This window comes from Saccopteryx bilineata, chromosome 1 (genome assembly GCF_036850765.1).
Source record: "Saccopteryx bilineata isolate mSacBil1 chromosome 1, mSacBil1_pri_phased_curated, whole genome shotgun sequence".
Classification (NCBI taxonomy): domain Eukaryota; kingdom Metazoa; phylum Chordata; class Mammalia; order Chiroptera; family Emballonuridae; genus Saccopteryx; species Saccopteryx bilineata.
In genome coordinates this window covers 372897097-372919171 of record NC_089490.1, presented here as the reverse complement: position 1 = coordinate 372919171, position 22075 = coordinate 372897097, and the positions used below count along the sequence as shown (strand labels likewise).

The 22075-nt window shown below is 41.9% G+C and overlaps 1 protein-coding gene across 1 annotated transcript in view; it reads left to right on the top strand.

Annotated features, from left to right (window-relative positions):
• Positions 1-22075, top strand: part of LGR4 (leucine rich repeat containing G protein-coupled receptor 4) — a 113100-nt gene that overhangs the window by 57626 nt on the left and 33399 nt on the right. The window contains exon 2 of the mRNA XM_066251160.1: positions 3094-3165. Coding sequence (XP_066107257.1) covers positions 3094-3165 — 72 coding nt within the window. The remainder of the gene's footprint in view (positions 1-3093; positions 3166-22075) is intronic.

Below are 22075 nucleotides of genomic sequence, written 5' to 3'. Positions count from 1 at the left end.
TTCTTTCCAGCCTCAAGCCTCTCACTGGTGTTGCTGATGTCAGGTCTGGAATCGGCTCTTAAGGCGGTCTGTGGGTTGTTTATCACCATTAGCCCTCATTATTTTAAATGAGTACCCACCCACTTTATACTCTGTAACCATATGTCTCCAGAGCTTCTCTGGAGATAACATCTTATAACACACCCCCACCCCTCTTTTTAAACCTTACTCACACACGTTTTGAAACTGAAGCCCAAAAAGTAGGAGAGAAAAAATAATACACATAAAGAGAGGACCTCTCAGGGTGTGTGAAATGCCAAACAACTCGAAAACAAAAGCTGCTCCTGGACCTGCAGCTCCGAAACGAAGCTTCACGTCCTGTTTAACATACATTAGTTTGTAAATATGGAGTCCCACTAATTGTATTTGTAGCTCACAGCAAAACTACCTGTTATGTCTTGTTACTCCAAGGAGGGAAAAAATGAGAGAATTATAAAGGTGCATATGTTTTTAAAAAAAAATTGGAATGCAGGGAACAGCATGGTGTAAATTCTCTCCAATTATGTGTCTTTCTTCCTGGTGAGGCAGTTAATCAGTTTCTCTGTTACTGTGATATACACCCAAATTCAGGTGTGCCAAACTTAGAGGCAACTGTATGGAGAGCCTCCTTTTGCAAAGTAATAAATTATGCTTATCCTTCTTTCTCCTTTTTTTTGTGGGGGGGGGGGAGGGGGAATGACTCAAGAGCACTGAAATGGTGTGATGTGTTACAGAATCACTGCTTACTTGGATTATTAGTTTGCCTTTCAATATGATGATAAGGTTTGTCGTTGTCTTAATGATTTTATTGGCGAAGGCCAAATGTGTTGCTAGGACAGTGGGAGTGACTCAGTTTTATAATGACAAATTAATAGTCTTTAAATTTTGTGTTGTGGTAAACTTTTCAGAGACATGCCCTTCCCATAAAATGAAGCTCATATATTTTCATCAGGAAGGAGGGTGTGCCCCTCCATGAAAACTGCAGAAAACGGTGAATCATGGACAAATGTAATGTCAGGCTTGGAAGCCACCCAACCAATCAGTCAGCTCCCTGATGTTAGAGATGAGCAAACTGAGGCCCAGGATGACAGCAGCTGTGTGACCGTGCTGGAGTTGAGCCCGCCTCCCCTGACCCATGCTTTGCTGCTATTGCTGAGTGTCCATGAAAAAAAAAAAACATACAGAAAAAAAACAGGGTTCTCCTTCCCTTCTCCAGGGATAAGAATAGCTGACTAAAGTATACAATACTATCAAAGCCTGTGTTCAAAAAGAACGAAATAGTTAACATATATTACTTTCACTTATCGTGGTTTGTAAGTATGGGCTCCCTGGAGAAGACATATTCCTGGAGAAGTGTATTATTTTTGGTTTTCTTTTACATTACCTTTAATAGAATGTGAGTCATTTTCAGTGACATAAAGTTTTGGGATGCATGTGAGTCTCTGTAGTCCCAGGGTTCATCTTTGAGAAGTTGCATGTTCTAGGAAATGTATATGAAGTTTGGTTACTGAATTGCTAAAGCTATTTATAGTTCTTTTTTTAATCATCGAGCCAAAGTACTCTTCCTGAGATTCATTGATGATTGTGCCAGGGTCTTGGGGGCAATATCCCTCCTTTTTTTGAAAAAAAATCTTGGTAAGACTGAGGGTTTGCTTTATATTTTGACGTCACTGGAGGATTCAGTGATACTTAGGAATACTTAGAGTTTGCAGTTAGGTCGTGGACTCTGGAGTTCACCTTTCCTGAGGTCACACTACTTGTTGAGAGGCCCTGGGGAGATGATTTACTTCAGTAAGCTTCAGCTTCCCCAATTGCAAAGTAAGATTTTATGTGTAGACCTATGTCACCTGCTACAGGGTTGCTGTTTTTCTGCTACGATTATTGTTATTCTCAAAGTTTTCCAAACCTACCTTGGGAAGAGCTAGTAACTAGAAGGGGTGCAAATTCTTTTTCCAAACTCTCAGGAGAGGAACAATGGGGAAGAGGGACTCACCTCCTTTGGCACTGAAGTTGTCACTTCTTTTTTAAAATATAATTTTACCTGACTGAGGTGTTGCTGGTATCTGATTTTTGTGTTCTTGGCCGCTCTTCACTTTTTTATACCCGGGTGTCTTATATCTGGTAAAGAGGTCATCACATGTGAATTTCCACGGTGAGTTGCAGAAAGGAGAGGCCCAAGGGCTCAGCCACAGACTTCAACATGAGACAAGAAGCAGGAGAACCGGAGTGAGGCAACCGTCCCAGTGCATGCTGGGGCCGTCCCTTAAGGAGGCTGCCTTAGCCTGTCTTGCACTGTGTCGATGCGAAGTGGAGTATGGAAGGAGAAAACCAATTCAACAGGCAGCTGCCAGGGAAGAAGGAAATGGTTAATGAAGTATTGTTTTTAGCTGTTTGAACTAGTTAACTGTTGAGTTACATCATCAAGTGAGTTCTCTCCTTTCTGTTGCCTCTCTAAGGAAAAACTGGGGATGGAGTGCATACCTGTCATGTATGCACTTGTCTCTAGCCTGCATCTGTTCATAGCCTAAAAATGAAATCCACTTACAGCTATTACTTGGAGGACTTTTATAGGTTTTGCAGAAATATGACTTGGGTACAGCTAGGACCTGTTTTATTGTTCCTAAGAGTGGCTTAAGAAGTCATCCTTGCCAGCAAAAAAAAAAAAAAAAAAAAAATCAAGTCCTCGGTATTTATTTGCTTATTATATTTATTATTTTTTAAAATCAGACACAGCATTTTTAATACTACTTGGAAGCCACGCTGGCCCACTCATTTATTGTAGGTAGTAGGAGACATTTTCCCCAAGTATTTTTAATGGGGGAAAATCCAGGATTTGGGTACGTTTCTAAATTATGGGGTATAATTTATAAGAAAAGGTTTAACTTTATTTCTGTTTTCTGCATTCTGAAGCCAAATGATGACTATTCTTGTGTCTGTCTTCTATGCCCATTTTTCTTATTTCTTTACAAAACACTCAGCACTTAATTTTTCTTGGGGGGGGGGGAGGTTCTGCTGAATTGAGTGCTCCAAGTCTAATATCACTTTGTTAACAATCTTCTTAACTTTGTTTTCCAGGGATATCAGCATGAATAATATTACTCAGTTACCAGAAGACGCATTTAAGAACTTCCCTTTTCTGGAGGAGCTGTAAGTATCACATTGAGAATTGTTTGTTTTTTCTCTTCTCTTTTGACACAACGGAGAGAGTCTAATGTATCCCGTTACGAGACATGCAGAGAGCTTCAGTGGACTTTGTGCGGAGGAAATCATGTTTTCAAGGGTAAAAGATTTGATTTTTTAGGCACTGTAATTGCCGAAGTTAATTTTGAAAAGCAGGACAAAAAATACTACTACTAGAGACTTTTTTTTTTTTGCTGCAATTATTATAACCATGAATGCTGCAGTGAGTGACACAAGTTAATTACAGTGCTATCCCAAGATAACATGCTGCTGTTGTAATTACCATTGTTGCCAAAGAAGTTGCTGTGTGGGTAACACAACTATAAAAAATAATACAAGGCATTCCAGGGTCATGATGTAGCAAACAATATTGATAGCGAGCAGAAAACTAAGGGGAGGTCTCTTTGGACATCTGCAGGGGACCTTTGGGAAAGGGGTCAAGGCACGGCACACCTGCTGGGTTTCTGAGAACACTTTCGACTTTCGGGATGTTTCTCAACTTGTAGGTTGCATCTCACATTTCCAATTTAACAGTTTACATGGTAGAAGACTTTTAACTTCTATTTTGTTTTGCTCTCCCCACATTTTAGAAGTTCCTAGTTAAAATAGGCACCTTTCAATTTTAAAGGGATTGGGAACTATACATTATATTTTAAGAAGTCACGTGAAAAAAGTAAAATCTTACTCAGATCAAGTTAAATATACACTTTTAATGACCAAGCTCATTGATTACACTGGGGAACAAAATTTTTGTTGCATCCACAAAAACACTTGTTCTTACCTAATTCGAGTGTGCTGATCTCAAATCTGACATTAGTTTTTCTCTGTAAGCTACAGTTTTTTTTGCACTTCAAGATTTTAGGTTTTCATCTTCTTGAAAAATTTTCAACATTTAGTTTAACATATGAAGTAGAATGTTTTCTTGGGTATCATCTTTGTGAAAATATAATAATTTATATAATGCAGTAAATACACTAAAATATATGATTACATCAGAATTTGTCTACAATTTTGAAATAGAACATACTAAAACACTTATTTTAGTCATAAAATTTGTGCAAAACTTATTTAAATTCTATTCAGGCAAAAATTTGCATTTGTAGCTCTTGCGTTTGTGTACTTATTGAAGACAATCTCGTTTGATGCTCCAGCAGTAGTCTGCTCATCACTAACAGCTCCAAGATTTTTGGGAAACTTATCAAGGTGACTGTTTAGAAAGTGAATCTTAATACTCATGTTACATCCAATGTCGCAGAAAGCCAAGAGCATCCTTTGAACCAGAAGTTCATAGTTTTCTGCTTTTTAGTTGCTAAGGAAGTTCTTTGTAACTGCCACAAAAGACTGCCATGCTGCTTTCTCCTCCTTATTCATCTTCCTGGCAAATTCTTCATCACATATGAGGGTTCGAATTTGAGGTCCATCGAATACACCTGCTTTTATCTTCTCAAAAGACAAGGCAGGAAAAGCAAAAATAATATGTTGAAAGCATTTGCTTTCTCTATTCAAAGCTTGAACAAACTGCTTCATTAAGCCAAGTTTGATGTGAAGTGGGGGGAAAATGATCCTGTCTCGATTAACTACAGGTTCATTCACAATATTTGCATCCCTACCTCCAGAGCTTCACGTTTTGGCCACTCCTTCTGTGTGCAGTGTTTCTCCCGAGCTTGGCTGTCCCACAAACACAGAAAGCAAGGATACTTCGTGAAACCTCTCTGTTGTCCTAGCAGGAAATTTACCATTTTAGATCCACACAAATGATCCAGTTATGCTCCTCCTACTTCAGAAAGTGGAGGACAATTTTTATGTCATTCTTACTAAGTCATTCAATCGGGTTGGCTAAACTGCTGAAGGGTTAATGACTGCTTGGCATCAGAAGTAGACCCTTCAGATTCTACAAGCATTTCCTCATGCATCTTATCAAAATACACTTGATCACCATGTTCACTTTCTTCATCCTTAGAAGAAATAAAACCATTGAAAACTGGAACCGGGAGTGTCTCAGAGTGTGGGATAGGTCGTATTGCTGAAGGAATATTAGGATATGCGATCATATGCCGTTTTTTTTCCCAATGCCCTTTGTATGGATCAGACAGAAATAACAGTCATGCTGTGGTCCTTAGGTTCACGCCAAACCATGGGAATACCAAAAGACATGCCTTTGCACTTTCCTTTTGTCCAGTCACGAAGCATTTCCTCATAATTATGACACACAATATGAGGAGCCAAATTCTTGTCTTGATCGCCAAGGGGAACTTGAAAATAGGCAATATATGCACGTGTCACAAATGATGAAATACTGCGCCTTTGACGTTGAAGTGTGTAACAGCCACATATATAACAGAAGGTGTCAGGACTATTCTTAACATTTATGCCTACACAAAGAAGCCATAATTCAATCTTTATTTATTTTTTTTTTTTTGGTATTTTTCTGAAGCTGGAAATGGGGAGGCAGTCAGACAGAGTCCCACATGCGCCCTACCGGGATCCACCCGGCATGACCACCACGGGGCGATGCTCTGCCCATCTGGGGTGCCGCTCTGTTGCAACTAGAGCCATTCTAGTGCTTGAGGCAGAGGCCATGGAGCCATCCTCAGTGCCCGGGCCAACTTTGCTCCAATGGAGCCTTGGCTGCGGGAGGGGAGGAGAGAGACAGAGAGGAGAGAGAGGGGGAAGGGTGGAGAAGCAGATGGGCACTTCTCCTGTGTGCCCTGGCCAGGAATCGAACCCGGGACTCCTGCATGCTCTACCATTGAGCCAACTGGCCAGGACCCATAATTCAATCTTAAAACAAAATAAGAGGGCATTTTTATCAGATATAATTTTTTATATTTAAAAACAGCTACAATTATGTAAAAGTGATGTTTGTAAAACATTAATTGCCTTGTGGTTATGTTCAATCCAAGAGTCGTTGCCCTTTAACTCCAATTTAAAAACCAATGCATGCCATTAACTATAACAAAAAGAAATTAAAATTGCATAAAAACTAGAGCATGCACCAACAAATGGATTTCAGATTTGGAATCAGTGATGCAGAAATATATAGAAACAGTTCTAAAACCTCATGCAACAGAAAATGAAAAAAAAAATTTTCCCCCAGTGGTATTTAGTATATGAAGGTAAGAAGATTACAGTTTGATACCAAGAACATCAAAGAGAAACAGCCCTGAAGGAATCTAAATTCATGTTACAGAATGAGTCCCACAGCCCAGCTGTTGAGTATTGGATGCAAGTCAATGAATGTTATGTGTCTTAACTCGGCCCCTCCCCCCTCTGGCGCACAGGAATCAAATATGAGACAAGCAGGTTGTGCTTCCTGCTTCTGACCGAGTATTGAAATAGCAGTTAAGGATTTAATAAAGTTAAGGAGAACGTTTTCTTCCCACACTACTTAGTTGAACATAATGTTCCCACAGCCAACACTGAAGAGAGATTATTTTCACATCCAAGCTTGTGAACTGGGTCAAGTTACTTAACTTCCCTCTGCCCAGTTTCTTTGTCTATAAGGTACAGATAACAACAGTCCCTCCCTCATAGGATTGTGGTGAACGCAGAATAAATTCAGAGACGTTAAATGCTTAGGACAGTCCATGAAACAGAGAGAGGGTTATGTAAATACTAGCTATGACTTATTTTACTATTTCAAAAGTGCATAAGAAAAAAAACAAAAAACAGTGACATATATATCAAATGTTATCTTTGAATAAAAGAATTAAATGTGTGTTTCATTTCAGCCTATATTTTTTCTTTAGTGAACATTAATTATTTTGTAATGCACTGTTATTTATTTTTAATTAAAACTTTAATTGAATTTAAAAGGAGTGAAGTATGTATTTGAAGCCCCCCTCCTTAATGCTCCTAATCAACCTTTAAGATGCTTTGCCCATTCCTTTTTATTTCACATACAGTTTTAGACGCAGGATTTGTCTCCCATTACAGAAGTAATTATGCAGTGAAAGGACGTTAACAAGTGGTTATTCAGCCATCACATAACCGCTGGGGGATGTGTGACGCACCCGGCCGGGCGTGGAGAATCTCTCCTTTCTCTGGGTGGGGCGACGGTGGGCATAGCACCTTTGTCGCGGCTGTGGACAGCCAGCTCCATTCTGAGGGGTGTGTAGTGAGGACCTGGATTTGGAGTCAGACCTGCTCAAGCTCTGCTTTGTGATGTTCACATCTTAGATTTCTCAAAATCTCAAATGGCCAAGCGTCTGTCAAGCTCATGCGTGCTGTCAACCGAGACTTTTAAGTGGTACCAAGTTGAATGGGACCATTAGTTCTTCATAGCGAGGTCACGTTTTCTCCGTAGTCTGTTATCACAGTGATGGGGCAATCAGATCAAGTCAGTGCACCTTCCCCAAGTACTGTATGGGATTTCAAAGACACATTCAGTTATGAGAGCTGTTGGTTAATTTCAAAGAATAGGTCAGAGTAGACGTGCATACTCTGGGAATAATTCAGGCCTTCAAGGGAGGGTATTTTTTTTCTTTTTCTCCATGTTAATACAAGCCTGGTAAAAAGCTCATGCTTTTTCTTTATAAAACATTGTAGTTGATTTTGACATTCTGAAATGATGCTGCCATGACCATCGTAATATTTCATAAACAGCGTAGCCATTAGTCAGGAAGTCATCTGGAAGTCATTTAAGAATCATTGTGAAGCTGTGTAGAAATGAATGGTTTATTGAGTGTTGGGTTTTTTTTTTTCCATGATACTTAATGAGGTATGTTTTACAAGATATATCCAGTTTGGTCAAATTTTGTGATAAGCCAGAATGCTTTGAGTATTGGGCAGAATAACTTCCCAACTATACATAAGAAGTGTTTACAGATATTTACACATTCACTTATTCTTTCAACTAACACTGAATCCTGCTTGTGCAGGCCGGGGTACAGAGACAAAGAAGTATGACATTTGTCCTGGGAGTTGACAGTCTGTGTAGAGCTGTGCTGTCCAGCACCCCAGCCACAAGCCACCGGTGGCTATTTAAATTTAAATTTAAAATAATTAAAATGAAATTAAATTGAAAATTTATTTCCTTAATCGAACTAGTCATCTTTTGAGTGACTAGTGGCTATTGTATTGGACAGTACGGACACAGAACATTTCCAGTGTTACAGAAAGTTCAGTTGGACAGTAAGGTCTAGAGCAGGGGTAGTCAACCTTTTTATACCTACCGCCCACTTTTGTATATCTGTTAGCAGTAAAATTTTCTAACTGCCCACTGATTCCACAGTAATGGTGATTTATAAAGTAGGGAAGTAACTTTACTTTATAAAATTTATAAAGCAGAGTTACAGCAAGTTAAAGCATATAATAATAATTACTTACCAAGTACTTTATGTCAGATTTTTGCTAAGTTTGGTAGAATAAATCTTTATAAAACAACTTACTATAGTTAAATCTATCTTTTTATTTATACTTTGGTTGCTCTGCTACCGCCCACCGTGAAAGCTGGAACACCCACTAGTGGGCGGTAGGGACCAGGTTGACTACCACTGGTCTAGAGGAAGAGATGGGCCGACACTGGGAGCCGAGGTACGTGCAGGCAAAGAGGTGTGTGCAGGGTCAGTGGAAGCTGAAAGCAATGTGTGTCCTTGGGCCTGGAGGATTTAAGAAAGGCTTCCCAGAATGGTTTCAGCTGCATCTTGAAGAACACATAGGAATTAGCCAGATGAGGGTGGGTAGGGAGGGGGCCCCAGGAAGAACCTTATGGCCTGTCTGAAAACAGGCGTCTGAAAACACATCAGAAGCATTAGGTCATATGAAGTGGTTAGTTACTCTTATTGAAAAAGGAAGAACTCTGAAATATTGAAAGAAAAGTGTCAGGAGATGAGGCCACATCCTGAGGGACTTTTTAAGCTACAGAGTTTAGACTTTTATCCTGAAGGAGGTGAATTGGATGTGCGGATGAGGAGTAGGGACAGGGCAACAGTCTTTGCTCCAAATGACTGGGTGCAGTGCACTGAGAAGCATGAGAGCCAGTCTGTTCGGGGCATGAAGAATTCAGTGTCATAAAGATAATGATGGTAAACAGCATGCATATCGAGTTTCACAATGTAGGAAGGTCCATTCTCATAACTGTGAGGAGAAGCAGTTTTGCAAAAGCAGAAGTTGAGCTGAAGAGGTCACGTGCCTTATTCAAGTTCACGTGCCTGGTTTGTGGTTTTGCTGGGACTTGAAGTCGGCTCTCCAGAGCCCTGTTCTTTCTGAAACATTGTGAGTGATGTGCATGTTTTCTCAAGGAAGTATTTCATTCAACTTTTTCACTGAAATGTACTTTAAAGACTGTTGTTGCCAGTTAGTTGTTTTATTTTCACATTTAACCTACTTTTGAAAGTCCACAGTTTATAAACTAACTTAACGATTACTCCTTCACACTACCCTCCTCCCCAGGGAGACACATAATGTAGGTTCTGGCTCTAAATTCTACATACAAAGTATGAAATCTTGGGGGAGTCTTGATTTTTGCACCTCAGTTTTATACTCAATAAAATGGGACTCCTTATGGTAGCGTTGTGAAGGGAACACGGGGTGATTTTTGTCTAAGTGCTTTGTCACCGTAAAATGCTATGTCCGCTATTCCTCTTAAACATTACAGTCTTTCTGCCTGACGAGGCGGTGTCACAATGGACAGAGTGTTGGCCTGGGATGCATAGGACTCAGGTTTAAAGCCCTGAGGTCACCGACTTGAGCACGGGCTCATCTGGCTTGAGTGTGGACTCACCAGTTTGAGTGCGGGGTCACTGGCTTGAGCATGGGATCATAGACATGACCCCATCCATGGTCACTGGCTTGAAGCCCAAGGTCATTGGCTTGAACCCAAGGTTGCTGGCTTGAGCAAGGGGTCACTTGCTGTGCTGTAGCCCCCCCCCCCCCGCCCCAGTCAAGGCACATATGAGAAAGCAATCAATGAACAACTAAGGTGCTGCAACAAAGAATTGATGCTTCATCTCTCGCCCTCCCTGTCTGCCTGTCCTTACCGGTCCCTCTCTGTCTCTCTTATAAAAAACAAAGAAACAAAAAAGAATAAAAAACTATTTTTTCTTTAAGTGCTTGAGGGAGAGATTGTTTTATTTAGGGAAGGGAGCTGGATTGGGCCAATATAGGTTTCTGTTAATGATATAAAAGGAAAAGTCAGAATTTTTGAAAATCATTTATTTAGCATCGACAGCCTCTGTTGTCTGATGCGACGCTGCCACAACTATTTTCCGCTCTCCTTGAGACCTATTAGGGCATTGGTAGACATTTGGGGAATGGCTGAAATGTGGAGTTGTGAAACTGATTTAATTAGAAACAGCAGAAGGCATATAAATGACTTTTTCCATAGGGGACCACTGAAAAATCCCTGGATGTTACTTTGAGCTTAGATGTTGCAACAGTAGTGGAAACATTGCCAGCTTTGGTGCTTGTACAATTATTGTTTAATACCTCCTACAAGACTAGGATGATATCATTTGTTTCAAAATGTACTTTGACTTTGGAATTCTTCACAATGCTAAAGTGAAACTTAGATCTCTCAGTACTAATTCAACATTACTTGGGTTTGTTTTTAATTTTTCCATCTATAGGACAGTTAATTCTAAATGGAGGCATTACTTTATGAAAAAGGACTAGTAAATAAATTTGAATAAGCAGATTTCTTCCCCCCTCCCTTTTTTTTTTTAAATGATACAACAGAGAGAGGGACAGACAAATAGGAGGGGAGAGAGATGAGAAGCATCAAATCTTTGTTGCGGCACCTTAGTTGTTCATTGACTGCTTTCTTATGTGTGCCCTGACCAGGGGTCTACAGCAGAGCCAGTGACCCCTTGCTCAAGCCAGCGACCTTGGGCTTCAAGCTAGTGAATATGAGGTTATGTCTACGATCCCACACTCAAGCCAATGACCCTGCGCTCAAGTCAGATGAGCTAGTGCTCAACCCTGTAATCTAGGGCTTTCGAGCCTGGCCCCTCTGCGTCCCAGGATGATGCTCTGTCCACTGTGCCACCGCCTGGTCAGGCTAAACAAGCAGATTTCAAATTAAATACAAATAGTAGGTCAAAACTAAATAGTGATATACAAGCATTGGCCAATGCATACATATACATAATATATATGCACACACATATACATACACACATAAAAATTTGCTTACAAAATGTTGTAAGCATAAAGAATTTTTACATATACTATTCACTCAGATTACCCAAATGTTAACATTCTCTCTTTCGGTCTCTGCATACGCGCGTGTGCGCACGTGCGCGCGCGCGCACACACACACACACACACACTCTAAAATGTAAAATATATGTACATTCTTTGTGAACCATTTGAGAGTAAGTTGTAGTCATAATGTCCCTGTTTTACTGTTTAGTCCCAAATGACAAGGATATTTGCTTAAGTAACTGCAGTCCAGTTGTCAGACTTAGAAAACTAGCCCTGATATATGTATATTACCATCTGATCTGTAATTCTTATTCAAATTTAACAACTGTTTCATTAATGTTTTTTAAAGCAATAGAAAAAATTTTCTGGTTCAAGATACAATTTACACCCATCTGTCTTGATAATTTGCTTTAAATTTCTAAAGCTATTTTTTGTGGTCCTTATCTGAGTTAATGCATATACTTAAAATTGGTCAAGCCTGGCAAAGGGAAATTATCTTAGGGTGCAAGAGAAATAATGGCAGCCAGTAGTTATTACAAATTTATTGTGTGCTAAAAACGTAATGTGTACCACCTGATTTAATGCTCACAAGGCCTCTATCTTTATGAAGTAGATAGACTTTATTATTACCCCAATTTATAGATGAAGTCATGGAGGCTTTCAAGAGGAGAAAAACTGTGGTCAGATGGTAGTAAATAGCAGAACCAGGATTTGAACTTACGTTGCTGTGATCCAAGTCTTCTTAATTTCTGTGTCGCATAAGGCACAGGATGGGAAGGAAAGTTAAGAGGCCAGCCACTCTCTACTACCTACGGCTCTAAGTCTGTCCATCGCTAACCATCAAAGGTGTTTTGGCTGCCCAACATTTATTTCCCTTAGTTCATTGAACAAAAAAATTTACTTATTTTTTTCTTTTCATTGAAGTAATTGGGGTGACATTGGTTAACAAAATTATACAGGTTTCAGGTACACAATTGCATAAGACATCATCTGTGCACTGTAGTGTGTGCTCACCGCCCCAAGTCAAGTCTCCTTCCATCACCATTGATTCCCTGTATACCGTCTCCACCCTCCCCACAGTCACCACACTGTTGTTCGTGTCCATGAGTTTTTTCCTCCCTTTTTTTTTCTTGCTCAATTCATCCAAATTCCTCCATCCCTCTGCCAGGTCTCCCCCTCCTGACAGCTATCAGCCTGATGCTTTCTATCAATGAGTCTTTCTCTATTTTGCTTGTTAGTTCATTTTGTTTATTAGATTCCATATATGAGTGAAATTGTATGGTACCTGTCTTTCTCTGGCTTATTTCACTTAGCATAATACTCTCCAGGTACATCCATACAAAGGGTAAGATTTCCTTCCTTTTCTATGACCAAGTAGTATTCCATTGTGTAAATGTACCACAGCTTTTTTATTCACTCATCTACTGATGGGACACTTGGGCTACTTACAAATCTTGGCTATTGTAAATATAAGGGTGTATATATTCTTTTGAATTAGTGTTTCAAGTTTTTTCAGCTAAATTACCTGAAGTGGAATCACTGAGTCATAAGGCAGTTCAATTTTCAAAGAGTTATTCCTAGAATGAAGTTTCCTTGTGTAGGCATACCACTTTCTGGAGGAAAATATCAAGGCCCAGTAATAGACGAGTGGCTTGCCCAAAGTACCATAGTGAGCATCTAACTGAGCCGGATTTAGACCTATGTAATCAATACCATGTCCACTCTAGCCTATCAGCTTTTATGTCTCAGAAATGTGCAGGTGATCTCAGATAGTCTTACTGGGTGGGGTAGAGCTGTAGAAAGCAGCTGACTAATATTATCTTCTAATACAAGGAATTTCTTTTGCCTCTAAAGTTTGACTTGCTTAACACTTCCTTGGTGATGTCTTCTCAGATAAACTCTATCAAATGCAGTAATTTCCCAGAAAAAGCAAAAGAGTTCCTCAGTTGCTCTGGTGATATCTGCCAATTAAAAACATTATGTTCTTGCCTGACCAGGTGGTGGGACAGTGGATAAAGCATCAGACTGGAACGTGGAGGCCCCAGGTTCAAAACCCCAAGGTTGTCAGCTTGAGCGTGAGCTCATCAGCTTGAGCTTGGGGTCACTGGCTTGAAACATGGGGTCATAGGAAGGACGCCATGGTTGCTGGCTTGAGCCCAAAGGTCGCTGGCTTGAAGCCCAAGGTCACTGGCTTGAGCCCAAGGTTGCTGGCTTGAGCAAGGGGACACTCGCTCAGCTGTAAACTCACTCCCCCAATCAAGGCACATATGAGAAAGCAATCATTGAACAAGCAAACAATGAACAACTAAGATGCCGCAACGAAGAATTGATGCTTCTCATCTCTCTCCTTTCCTGTACCTCTGTCCCTATCTGTCCCTCTCTCTGACTATCTCTGTCTCTGTCAAAACAAACAAACATTATATTTTTGGAAGCATTCTCTCATTCCACTTTGTAGTGCTTTGGTAGGATGACTTGGTAGCAAAGATTACCCCCCTTACTGTTGGAAGTACATAGTGAGCTCACAGAGAAGTATTACTTTCCTGATTTGTACCAATTTCTATGTATCATTTTGGGAATTCTCAAATTAAAGGGTGAGAGTGAAAAGAAATAGGAAGAAACCTTGTACTAACTGGACCGACTATGCGCCAGATGGGCCCTCCCAGAACAAACACTGTTTTGTTTTAACGCATAAACTCTGAGCTATATTTGGGCTCATTTTGTTGATGGGGAGGCTGAGTTTTTCCTCAGGGAGGTTCAGTAACTTTCCCAAAGTCACATAGCTTATTAGTAATGGACCCGGTTTCAGTGCCAGGTCTGACTGTTTCCCTGTAGTGGTGGAGAGGACGAGGAAAGACTTGTTAGACAAATCATTAATAAAACAGACTTTCGTTAGCTGAACCACTGTGTTCAGTGTTGAATGGAATGGGGTTCTTGCCTTCAAGAGAGATGAACAGTGTACTGGAGTTATGGGAGTTCAAAGGAGAAAATAAATAACTTCTGGCAAGGAAGATTAAGGAAGACCTCATCAAAGGGTTGGCATGTGGAGAGCCTTGAAGAATGGTGCGAGTTATTCATGAGGAGATAAGGAAAAAGGAGGCTGAGCGAAGCTATGGAGCCAGACTGGGACAGGTAATAGGAATGATGTGCCGTTCGCTTTGCTTGTGGTGCTGAATTCCCGCAGGGAAGCCGTGGGGAAGACACTGGGAAGGGGTGTGGGGCCGGACTGAGGGCCTTTCTTGGCAGGCTAACAAGGAGCTTCGACTTTTGAGTGCCCGTTGAAGGTGTTTGAGCTAGGAAATGACTTGGTCACATGTGACCTTCAGTCAGTGTCATCCGCATAGCAGAGAGGAGGATGTTTAGAACTGAGCGAGTGCCGAGAGACAAATGAGGATGCTAAGGGCAATGGTGCCGGTGGGAATGATGAGAATCTGAACTAGGGCCGATGAGAGGCAGGAAGAGGTAGGAGGGGACCGAGGCAGCTGTGGAAACAGCATCGGGAGGACGTCCCGGCTGGGATAACAGGGGTGTCATTGCTAACACTTCAATTTAAGATGGTGATTTTAAGGAGTCTGGTGATGTTTTGACAAAACTGCAGCCAATACAGAAAGAGAAGTTGTTTCAGAAGAGAAACGGTCACATGTACTTTTGAATACCCATACTGACTTTAGGTAAGATGTGGGGGGGGGGTCTAAAAGCAGGTGTAAAGTTGAGATTCATGAGTATAGATTACAGAATAGAGTAATGGGTATAGATTGTGGAGTCTTTTATTTTGAGGTGATTAGTGGCAACATTAGATTTTAAGGACTTGCCAAGGGAGAGAGGGTAGATAAGAAGGGAGGAGGCCAAAGACAACTCCTTGGAAAACGCTTGAATCAGAGTCTGGGAAGAGGACTAAGTGCAAAAGGCCAGGAGAACTCGGGCAGAACTGCGCCCCAGGAACTGGGGAGGACAGGTTGTTCACAAGACACGAAGATTCAGCGTCCACAGACTGGAGTACCAGGCCCCTGGCCAGATACTGAGAGAAGGCCTGGAATTCAAGTTCTTTAAGAATCATTTCAGTAGGCTTGTGAGAGTGACTTTGGGATAAGGAAGTTCATTAAGAACTAAGCATTTGTGGACTGTTAGTAGGTGGTTTCTGGTTTTTTGGGAGAAGAGGAAGCTTGGAATATGTACTGTATTTGACAGGAGTCCACGGGGTTTTTAAGAGACTGAGATGTAACAGAGGATTGATTGTTTCGTGCAGAACTAGAAAGTCCAGAGGTCAGCCTGGCTTCAGATGGTACTAGATCTCAGGGTTTAATATTTATTTATTTATTTCAGAGACAGCGCGAGAATCAGAGAGAGGAATAGATAGGGACAGACAGACAGGAACGGAGAGAGATGAGAAGCATCAATCATCAGTTTTTTGTTGCGACACCTTAGTTGTTCATTGATTGCTTTCTCATATGTGCCTTGACCGTGGGCCTTCAGCAGACTGAGTAACCCCTTGCTGGAGTTAGCGATCTTGGATCCAAGCTGGTGAACTTTTTGCTCACACCAGATAAGCCCACGCTCAAGCTGGCGACCTCGGGGTCTCGAACCTGGGTCCTTCCGCATCCCAGTCTGACGCTCCATCCACTGCGCCACCACCTGGTCAGGCAGATCTCAGGGTTTAAAAGCTTATGAGAGTTCTCTCATGCTTTCCATTTCTTAGCTTCGGTTGTCTCTACTTCTGTATTTTGACTTTGCTCTTTCATACTGTAAATGCCTGCCTCCATATGGTGGGAAATAAAACCTTTGGTAGCCCCAGGCACATCTTTACATCTTGAATTCCAAAATGAATACCTATTGTCTTCCTTCTTGCTTTCATCAGAAAATTCCTAGGCGAGGACTCAGGTTGGCCAGACTTGCCTCATGTGCCAGTCCTTGAACTAGTCACTCTACTGTATTCAGGATAGTAGGGCCCAGGCTGGGCTGTGGACTCATCCCCACTAGGATTACTTAGATAGATGGGGAAGTTCCTCCCAAAGAAAGCAGAAGGGGGAAGAAGACATGTCTGGGAGAAAGAAGAAATTATAGTTATGACAACCCACTAGAATTTAGTGACTGGACACATTGTGGGAAATATTTGTTTACTTGAGTCAGTCTAAGAATGGCTAAAGAATAGAAAGGTCCCAGTTAAAGCCTAGATGATTAGAATTGAGAGTAGAACTGACAGGCTCTGTAACTTTGTCCTAGAGTGATTACCAGCCCAGAAGTAGAGGTGATGAAAGATGTGATGCACTCAGAATTTGGGTTGGAAAAGTCAGGAGTTCGTATGAGACTAGGAGAAATCAAGTGGAAGAATCAATGAATTGTTTTTTGTTTTTTAAAAATATTTTTTAGGCCCTGGCTGGTTGGCTCAGCGGTAGAGCGTCGGCCTGGCGTGTGGGGGACCCGGGTTCGATTCCTGGCCAGGGCACATAGGAGAGGCACCCATTTGCTTCTCCATCCCCCCCCCCTCTGTCTCTCTCTTCCCCTCCCGCAGCCGAGGCTCCATTGGAGCAAAGATGGCCCAGGCGCTGGGGATGGCTCCTTGGCCTCTGCCCCAGGCGCTAGAGTGGCTCTGGTCGCAGCAGAGCGACGCCCCGGAGGGGCAGAGCATTGCTTCCTGGTGGGCGGAGCGTCACCCCTGGTGGGCGTGCCAGGTGGATCCAGGTCGGGCGCATGCGGGAGTCTGTCTGTCTCTCCCTGTTTCCAGCTTCAAAAAAATACCAAAATATATATATATATATTTTAGTGAGAGAGAGAGACAGACAGGAAGAGAGAGAGATGAGAAGCATCAACTCATAGTTGTGGCACCAGACTTGTTCATTGATTGCTTTCTCATGGGTGCCTTGACTGGGGGGGGGGCTCCAGCCAAGCTGGTGACCCCTTGCTCAAGCCAGTGACGTTGGGCTCAAGTCAGTGACCATGGGATCATGTCTATAATCCCACGCTCAAGCTGGCAACCTGGGTCCTCTGCGCCCCCCTCTGACGCTGTATCCACTGCGCCACTGCCTAGTCAGGCTGCAATTTCTTTTTAAAAATAGAATTCCACTGTATATTTTATTTATATTATATTTATTGTTTCACATATTATAATGTTTCCATATTAATAGATCTAGTTTTTACCAACATATAATGAATGTATAATATTTCACTATTTGGATGCTTCACATATTATGCAACCAATGATTAAAGTGTTTATTTACTCTGTCGTTATAACAACAGTTTTAGGAACATTCTTATTCTACCTGCCTTTGTATATTTGTATATTTAATGAACTATCTTTGTGCTGGCTTTTGCCAAAATAAGATGAGCAGTTTTCCTAAAGCCTTGTATCTGGATTAGATTTGACTGTGTATGACAGGAAATGCAAAATAACAGTGACTTACACACACACACCCTACCATGGTGCATCACAGAGTCAGCGGGGAAGTAGGACGTGAAACTTTGCTCTGCAATTCTTACTATATAGCTACCATGTCAAGATAAAAACAAACAAAATAAAACAAAACAGTCTGCTGGAGCTGGAGCCAGCATGACCCAGTTCTCAGCAGCAGGAAGGGTGAAGGAATAAAGATGGAGGAAGATGTTTTCCACTAGCCAGAGTCAATAAGCCATCCTGCATATACTATTTAATACTCTACTTATTAATCTCAGCGGCTACAATGTGGTCACATGGCACAGTTAACACTGCAGTGCTGGGAAATGTGACCTTTGAGTTGGGCATATTGTTATCTGGACTGAAATCAGGGTTCTGTTACAGGTAAGAAGGGAAGAATGGTTATTGGTTAGGCAATAAGTTAAGATACTTTTGGCTGCGAGTAATAAAACTCAATTTAAAGTGGCTTAGCCATTGCAGAAATCTATTATCTTGCTTAAGAAGGAAAAACCCCATAGCAAGGTGTGGTAGAACTCTCCTGGGATTGGTTAATGGAGTTGTGAGGCCGTCTGAAGAGCCCAGGTCTGTCCATCATCCTAGTCTGCTCTCCGCAGTACGGGCAGCACCGTGGCTGCAGGCTCTCCACGTACTCTATTCGGTCATGACGGCATCAGGCGTCCTCCTTCCAGTGTGTATCTATTTAGGAAGAAAGCTACCTTCCCCAGAAACCCCCAGCAGACTTCCTGTAAGCAAAACTGGGGATACAGGTCCACCTCTGAACAAGTCACTGGGGTGGAACCAGCATGATTGACTAAGACCAGTCAGAATTTAATCAGAAAATTGAGTCTTGTGAAGGAGGAAACATTTGACCAGATCTGGGCTCTACCAGGAAGACATGAATGGATATTTGTCAGGCACCCAGCAGTGCCTGCCACCGTTCTTTGGACTGTTGACATCATACCCACCCTGCAAGTCTACAAGAGCGCCTCCTGCTGTTGGAAGCCTGTCCTGGTTTTTCTTCTCCAAGTCCCTCTTACACTTTGCTCCTCCTCGCCTCTTCGTGCTGGACGGAGGTCCCTGTTACCTGTACTCTAGGTGCATCAGTGCGTGCCTATTCTTCCACTCCACTGCCTTTCCTCTAAGGCCAGAGCCTGTCACCACGCTTTCCAATATGGCCTTCGGTGAGACTAACCACATTTTTGAACTTGAAATATAGGGAGAGGTTAAGACAAAGGATCTCTTATTTTGAATTTATTGATGTCAGAAACTCTATCAGACTACATACAAACTACATTCCATTGAAGTTGTATGTTTAATGAATCACCCTCGTTTATAAGAAATGAAATGAGAAATGTCTTAGGAAAACTCAGTACCTACCTTGCGGTAGCTGTGGTGCTTGGCGTGTAGTAAACCGTCAACTCTGTTGGTTCATGTTAGCTAGAAAAAATCTTTCAAGCTGAAACGTAGTGTTTATTTAGAGAGGATAAACAACTACTAGGTTGTCAGGATAACTTTGCTTAGGGAATGTAAGGATTGCCAGGGCTTGTATTGATTTACCTATAAAGTCAGTCTTCTATGGGTTACGATAAGAGGAAGTAAAAATTACAAAGACCAATTGGTGCAAGGAGAACTTAAGTTTCTTTGAATTGAATAAAACTCTGTTAGTATGTAGAAGAGTTATACATGGCCTGTAGACAAAGTATTAGCAAGAACAGGCTTACTTTTGATAAGCATTACTGCTTTAGTTTTTGTACATTTAAACAGAAATAGGTGTGTATGAAATAATTGTCTCTGTGAAGGAAGACTACTTTTAAAAACTTGAGAATTTCCATAATAGGAGTTTTTAATACATGCATGTTAAGAAAACATTCAGTTTTCACATAGACTTACATAAAAGTTCTTTAAAGATGTAAAACTTTTCCTGGTATGTGAAGAAATAGGATAAGTAAAAAATCTTAGTTGACTGAGAACTCTCTGATATACTTACTGTATCAGAGGAAGTCTATTTAATGCTCATAGGAAGAATGTCTAAGAGGAACCATAAAGGATGCCATTTAATCGTTAGCCATCTGTATTCACTAAGAAAACAACTGCATCGTTTGGTTTTCTCTCTTTTTTTCTTCTTTTGCAAGGGAGAGGAGGGGAGATAGACACAGATTTCTGTATGTGCTCTGACCAGGATCCACCCGGCAACCCCCATCTGGGGCCGATGCTCTGTCCACCTGGGGCCATGCTTGCAACTGAGCTATTTTTAGCTCCTGAGGCGGAAGCTCCAAGGACCCTTCCTCAGCGCCATGGGCTGATGGGCTCTAATGCCTAATCAATTGAGCCATGGCTGTGGGAGGGGAAAAGAGAGAGAAAGAAAGAGGAAGGGGAGGGGTAAAGAAGAAGGGTAAGGGTAGAGAGGCAGATGGCCACTTCTCCTGTGTGCCCTGACTGGCAGTCGAACCCAGGACATCCACATGCCAGGCCAAGCGGCCAGGGTCTCCTTTGGTTCTCTTCAATTCATTTATAGAAAATCAAACAAGACATCATTGTTCTGTTTCTACAATTTATAGTATTTTATTTTATTTACCTTGTCTTATTTTTAGTTTTTACATTTTTTTTTGACATGCTGTAGGCCCCCAGGCAAGGCATGGAGAAAACAGAGTCTCACCTTCCTCATCTGTTTGGGGGGGGGAAAAGGCAACAAAACAAACAAACAAAAAAAACCCAGGGGAAGATGTGGTGATAATAAGCCTGCCTGCCAATTATCCAGGTTGTTTTAAGGGCCAATATAGTAAGTAGGATTATGCAATAAAAATGTGCTACATAAATACTTGTCTTTTGTTAATATGGACTGACACCAGACACCCCTAAGTGGGAAGACACCACTAAGTGCACCTCTTGAGCTCTTTATTGTTCACAGGTGGCAGCAGAGTTTTGAGAACTAACTAGTAGGATATTAACAAAAATATGATTAAGTGCTTATAGTAAATGTTCGTATTATAATGGTTTTTGCTTTTACATGAAAAGTTTGTCCAAATTTTGGATCCTATTGTTTTCAAATTACATTTAGCAAAAAAAAAAATGTCACTCCTACTTTCCTGTGGCTGTTTGCCCAGTTCTGGCCGGGAAACGCGCCCTCCGGAGGCAGTGTCGGGGCTGGTGCTCGTGCCTGCTGCGCTTTGCATGTGGCCCGACGCTCCTCTGATCCACCTAATTGCGGAAATTGAATGGCTTTGTAAGAGAGGCAGCTCAGTCTTGTTTGGGTACAATCTGTGATAGTTCATATGTGTGCTTTCAAATTCAGATCTGCTAGGTGGGGAACCATAGGTGTAGAAAGAAATCGTGAGAAGGGAGAGGAGGCATTGCTGAAGGGAGATAAATGTGGGTCAGTAGGGAAGGGTGGTGCGCAAAGGACTCTTCTGTCGGACTTGATAATAGCACAGTGGTGGGCCGGCTGGCGGCCACCTTGCAAGATGAAGGTAGCCACATGAATGGAGGGGAAGTTGTGGCTTTCTGGTTTTGTCACCTACCCCCGCACCCCCCACCCCCAACCTCTACATAAAGTATTAGAGAAATTGCTGTGAGTGAAGCTCTCTGTGGTTTGTGTGCAGAGCGAGCTCGGGCCTTCCTGCTGCAGTTGCCTTGCGTCCCTCCGCCCGCTCCAGCCCAGCTCCTCACGACAGCTGCTGGAAGCTACCCGGCCCTCGTCTGCCCTCCCCCGGCTCCGCGCATATGTCTCGTCCGTGTACAGTGTGGTCCTAACCCTACTGTTCTTGGCTAGGATTCCAGCCACATAGCTACAATGAAATCTCTATAACAGACTAGAAAGAACTGAAATCCAGGCATTTCTCAGAGAAATAAACACCAGTTGGTTTACTCTCTATTTCACACTTGGCCTCTCTTGTTTCTTTAAATGGCTTCCCAAGTAAAGCAATCCCAGGCTAATTCAGCTCACAGATTACCTTCTGAAAGGGACCTGCCCTTTCATACACACACCATTGACCAGTGTCTGTGAAACCAGCACTGTTCCTGTCCCCCCCCCCCCACCTTAGGAGGGACGCCAGATAGAAAATACCATGTAGCATTCCCATGAAGGATAGAGGATATAATTGAAAACTCCGGCTTCCCCTGAAAGAATCCCCTAATGTGAATCCATGGACCTTATGAATAATAAACACACATAAAACTGATTCATAAGAACGTTACACACTGAGCCACTTGTATCCTGTTTCCTGGAAGGGATCCAAATCTAATGGGAGAGCGGAAGTCTAGTGGACTGCTCCACCCTTTCTCCGTCTCTCCCCTTTCTGTCTTTGCTCTCTGCTTCTGGGACTGTTGCAACAAGCAGAATAAACAGGA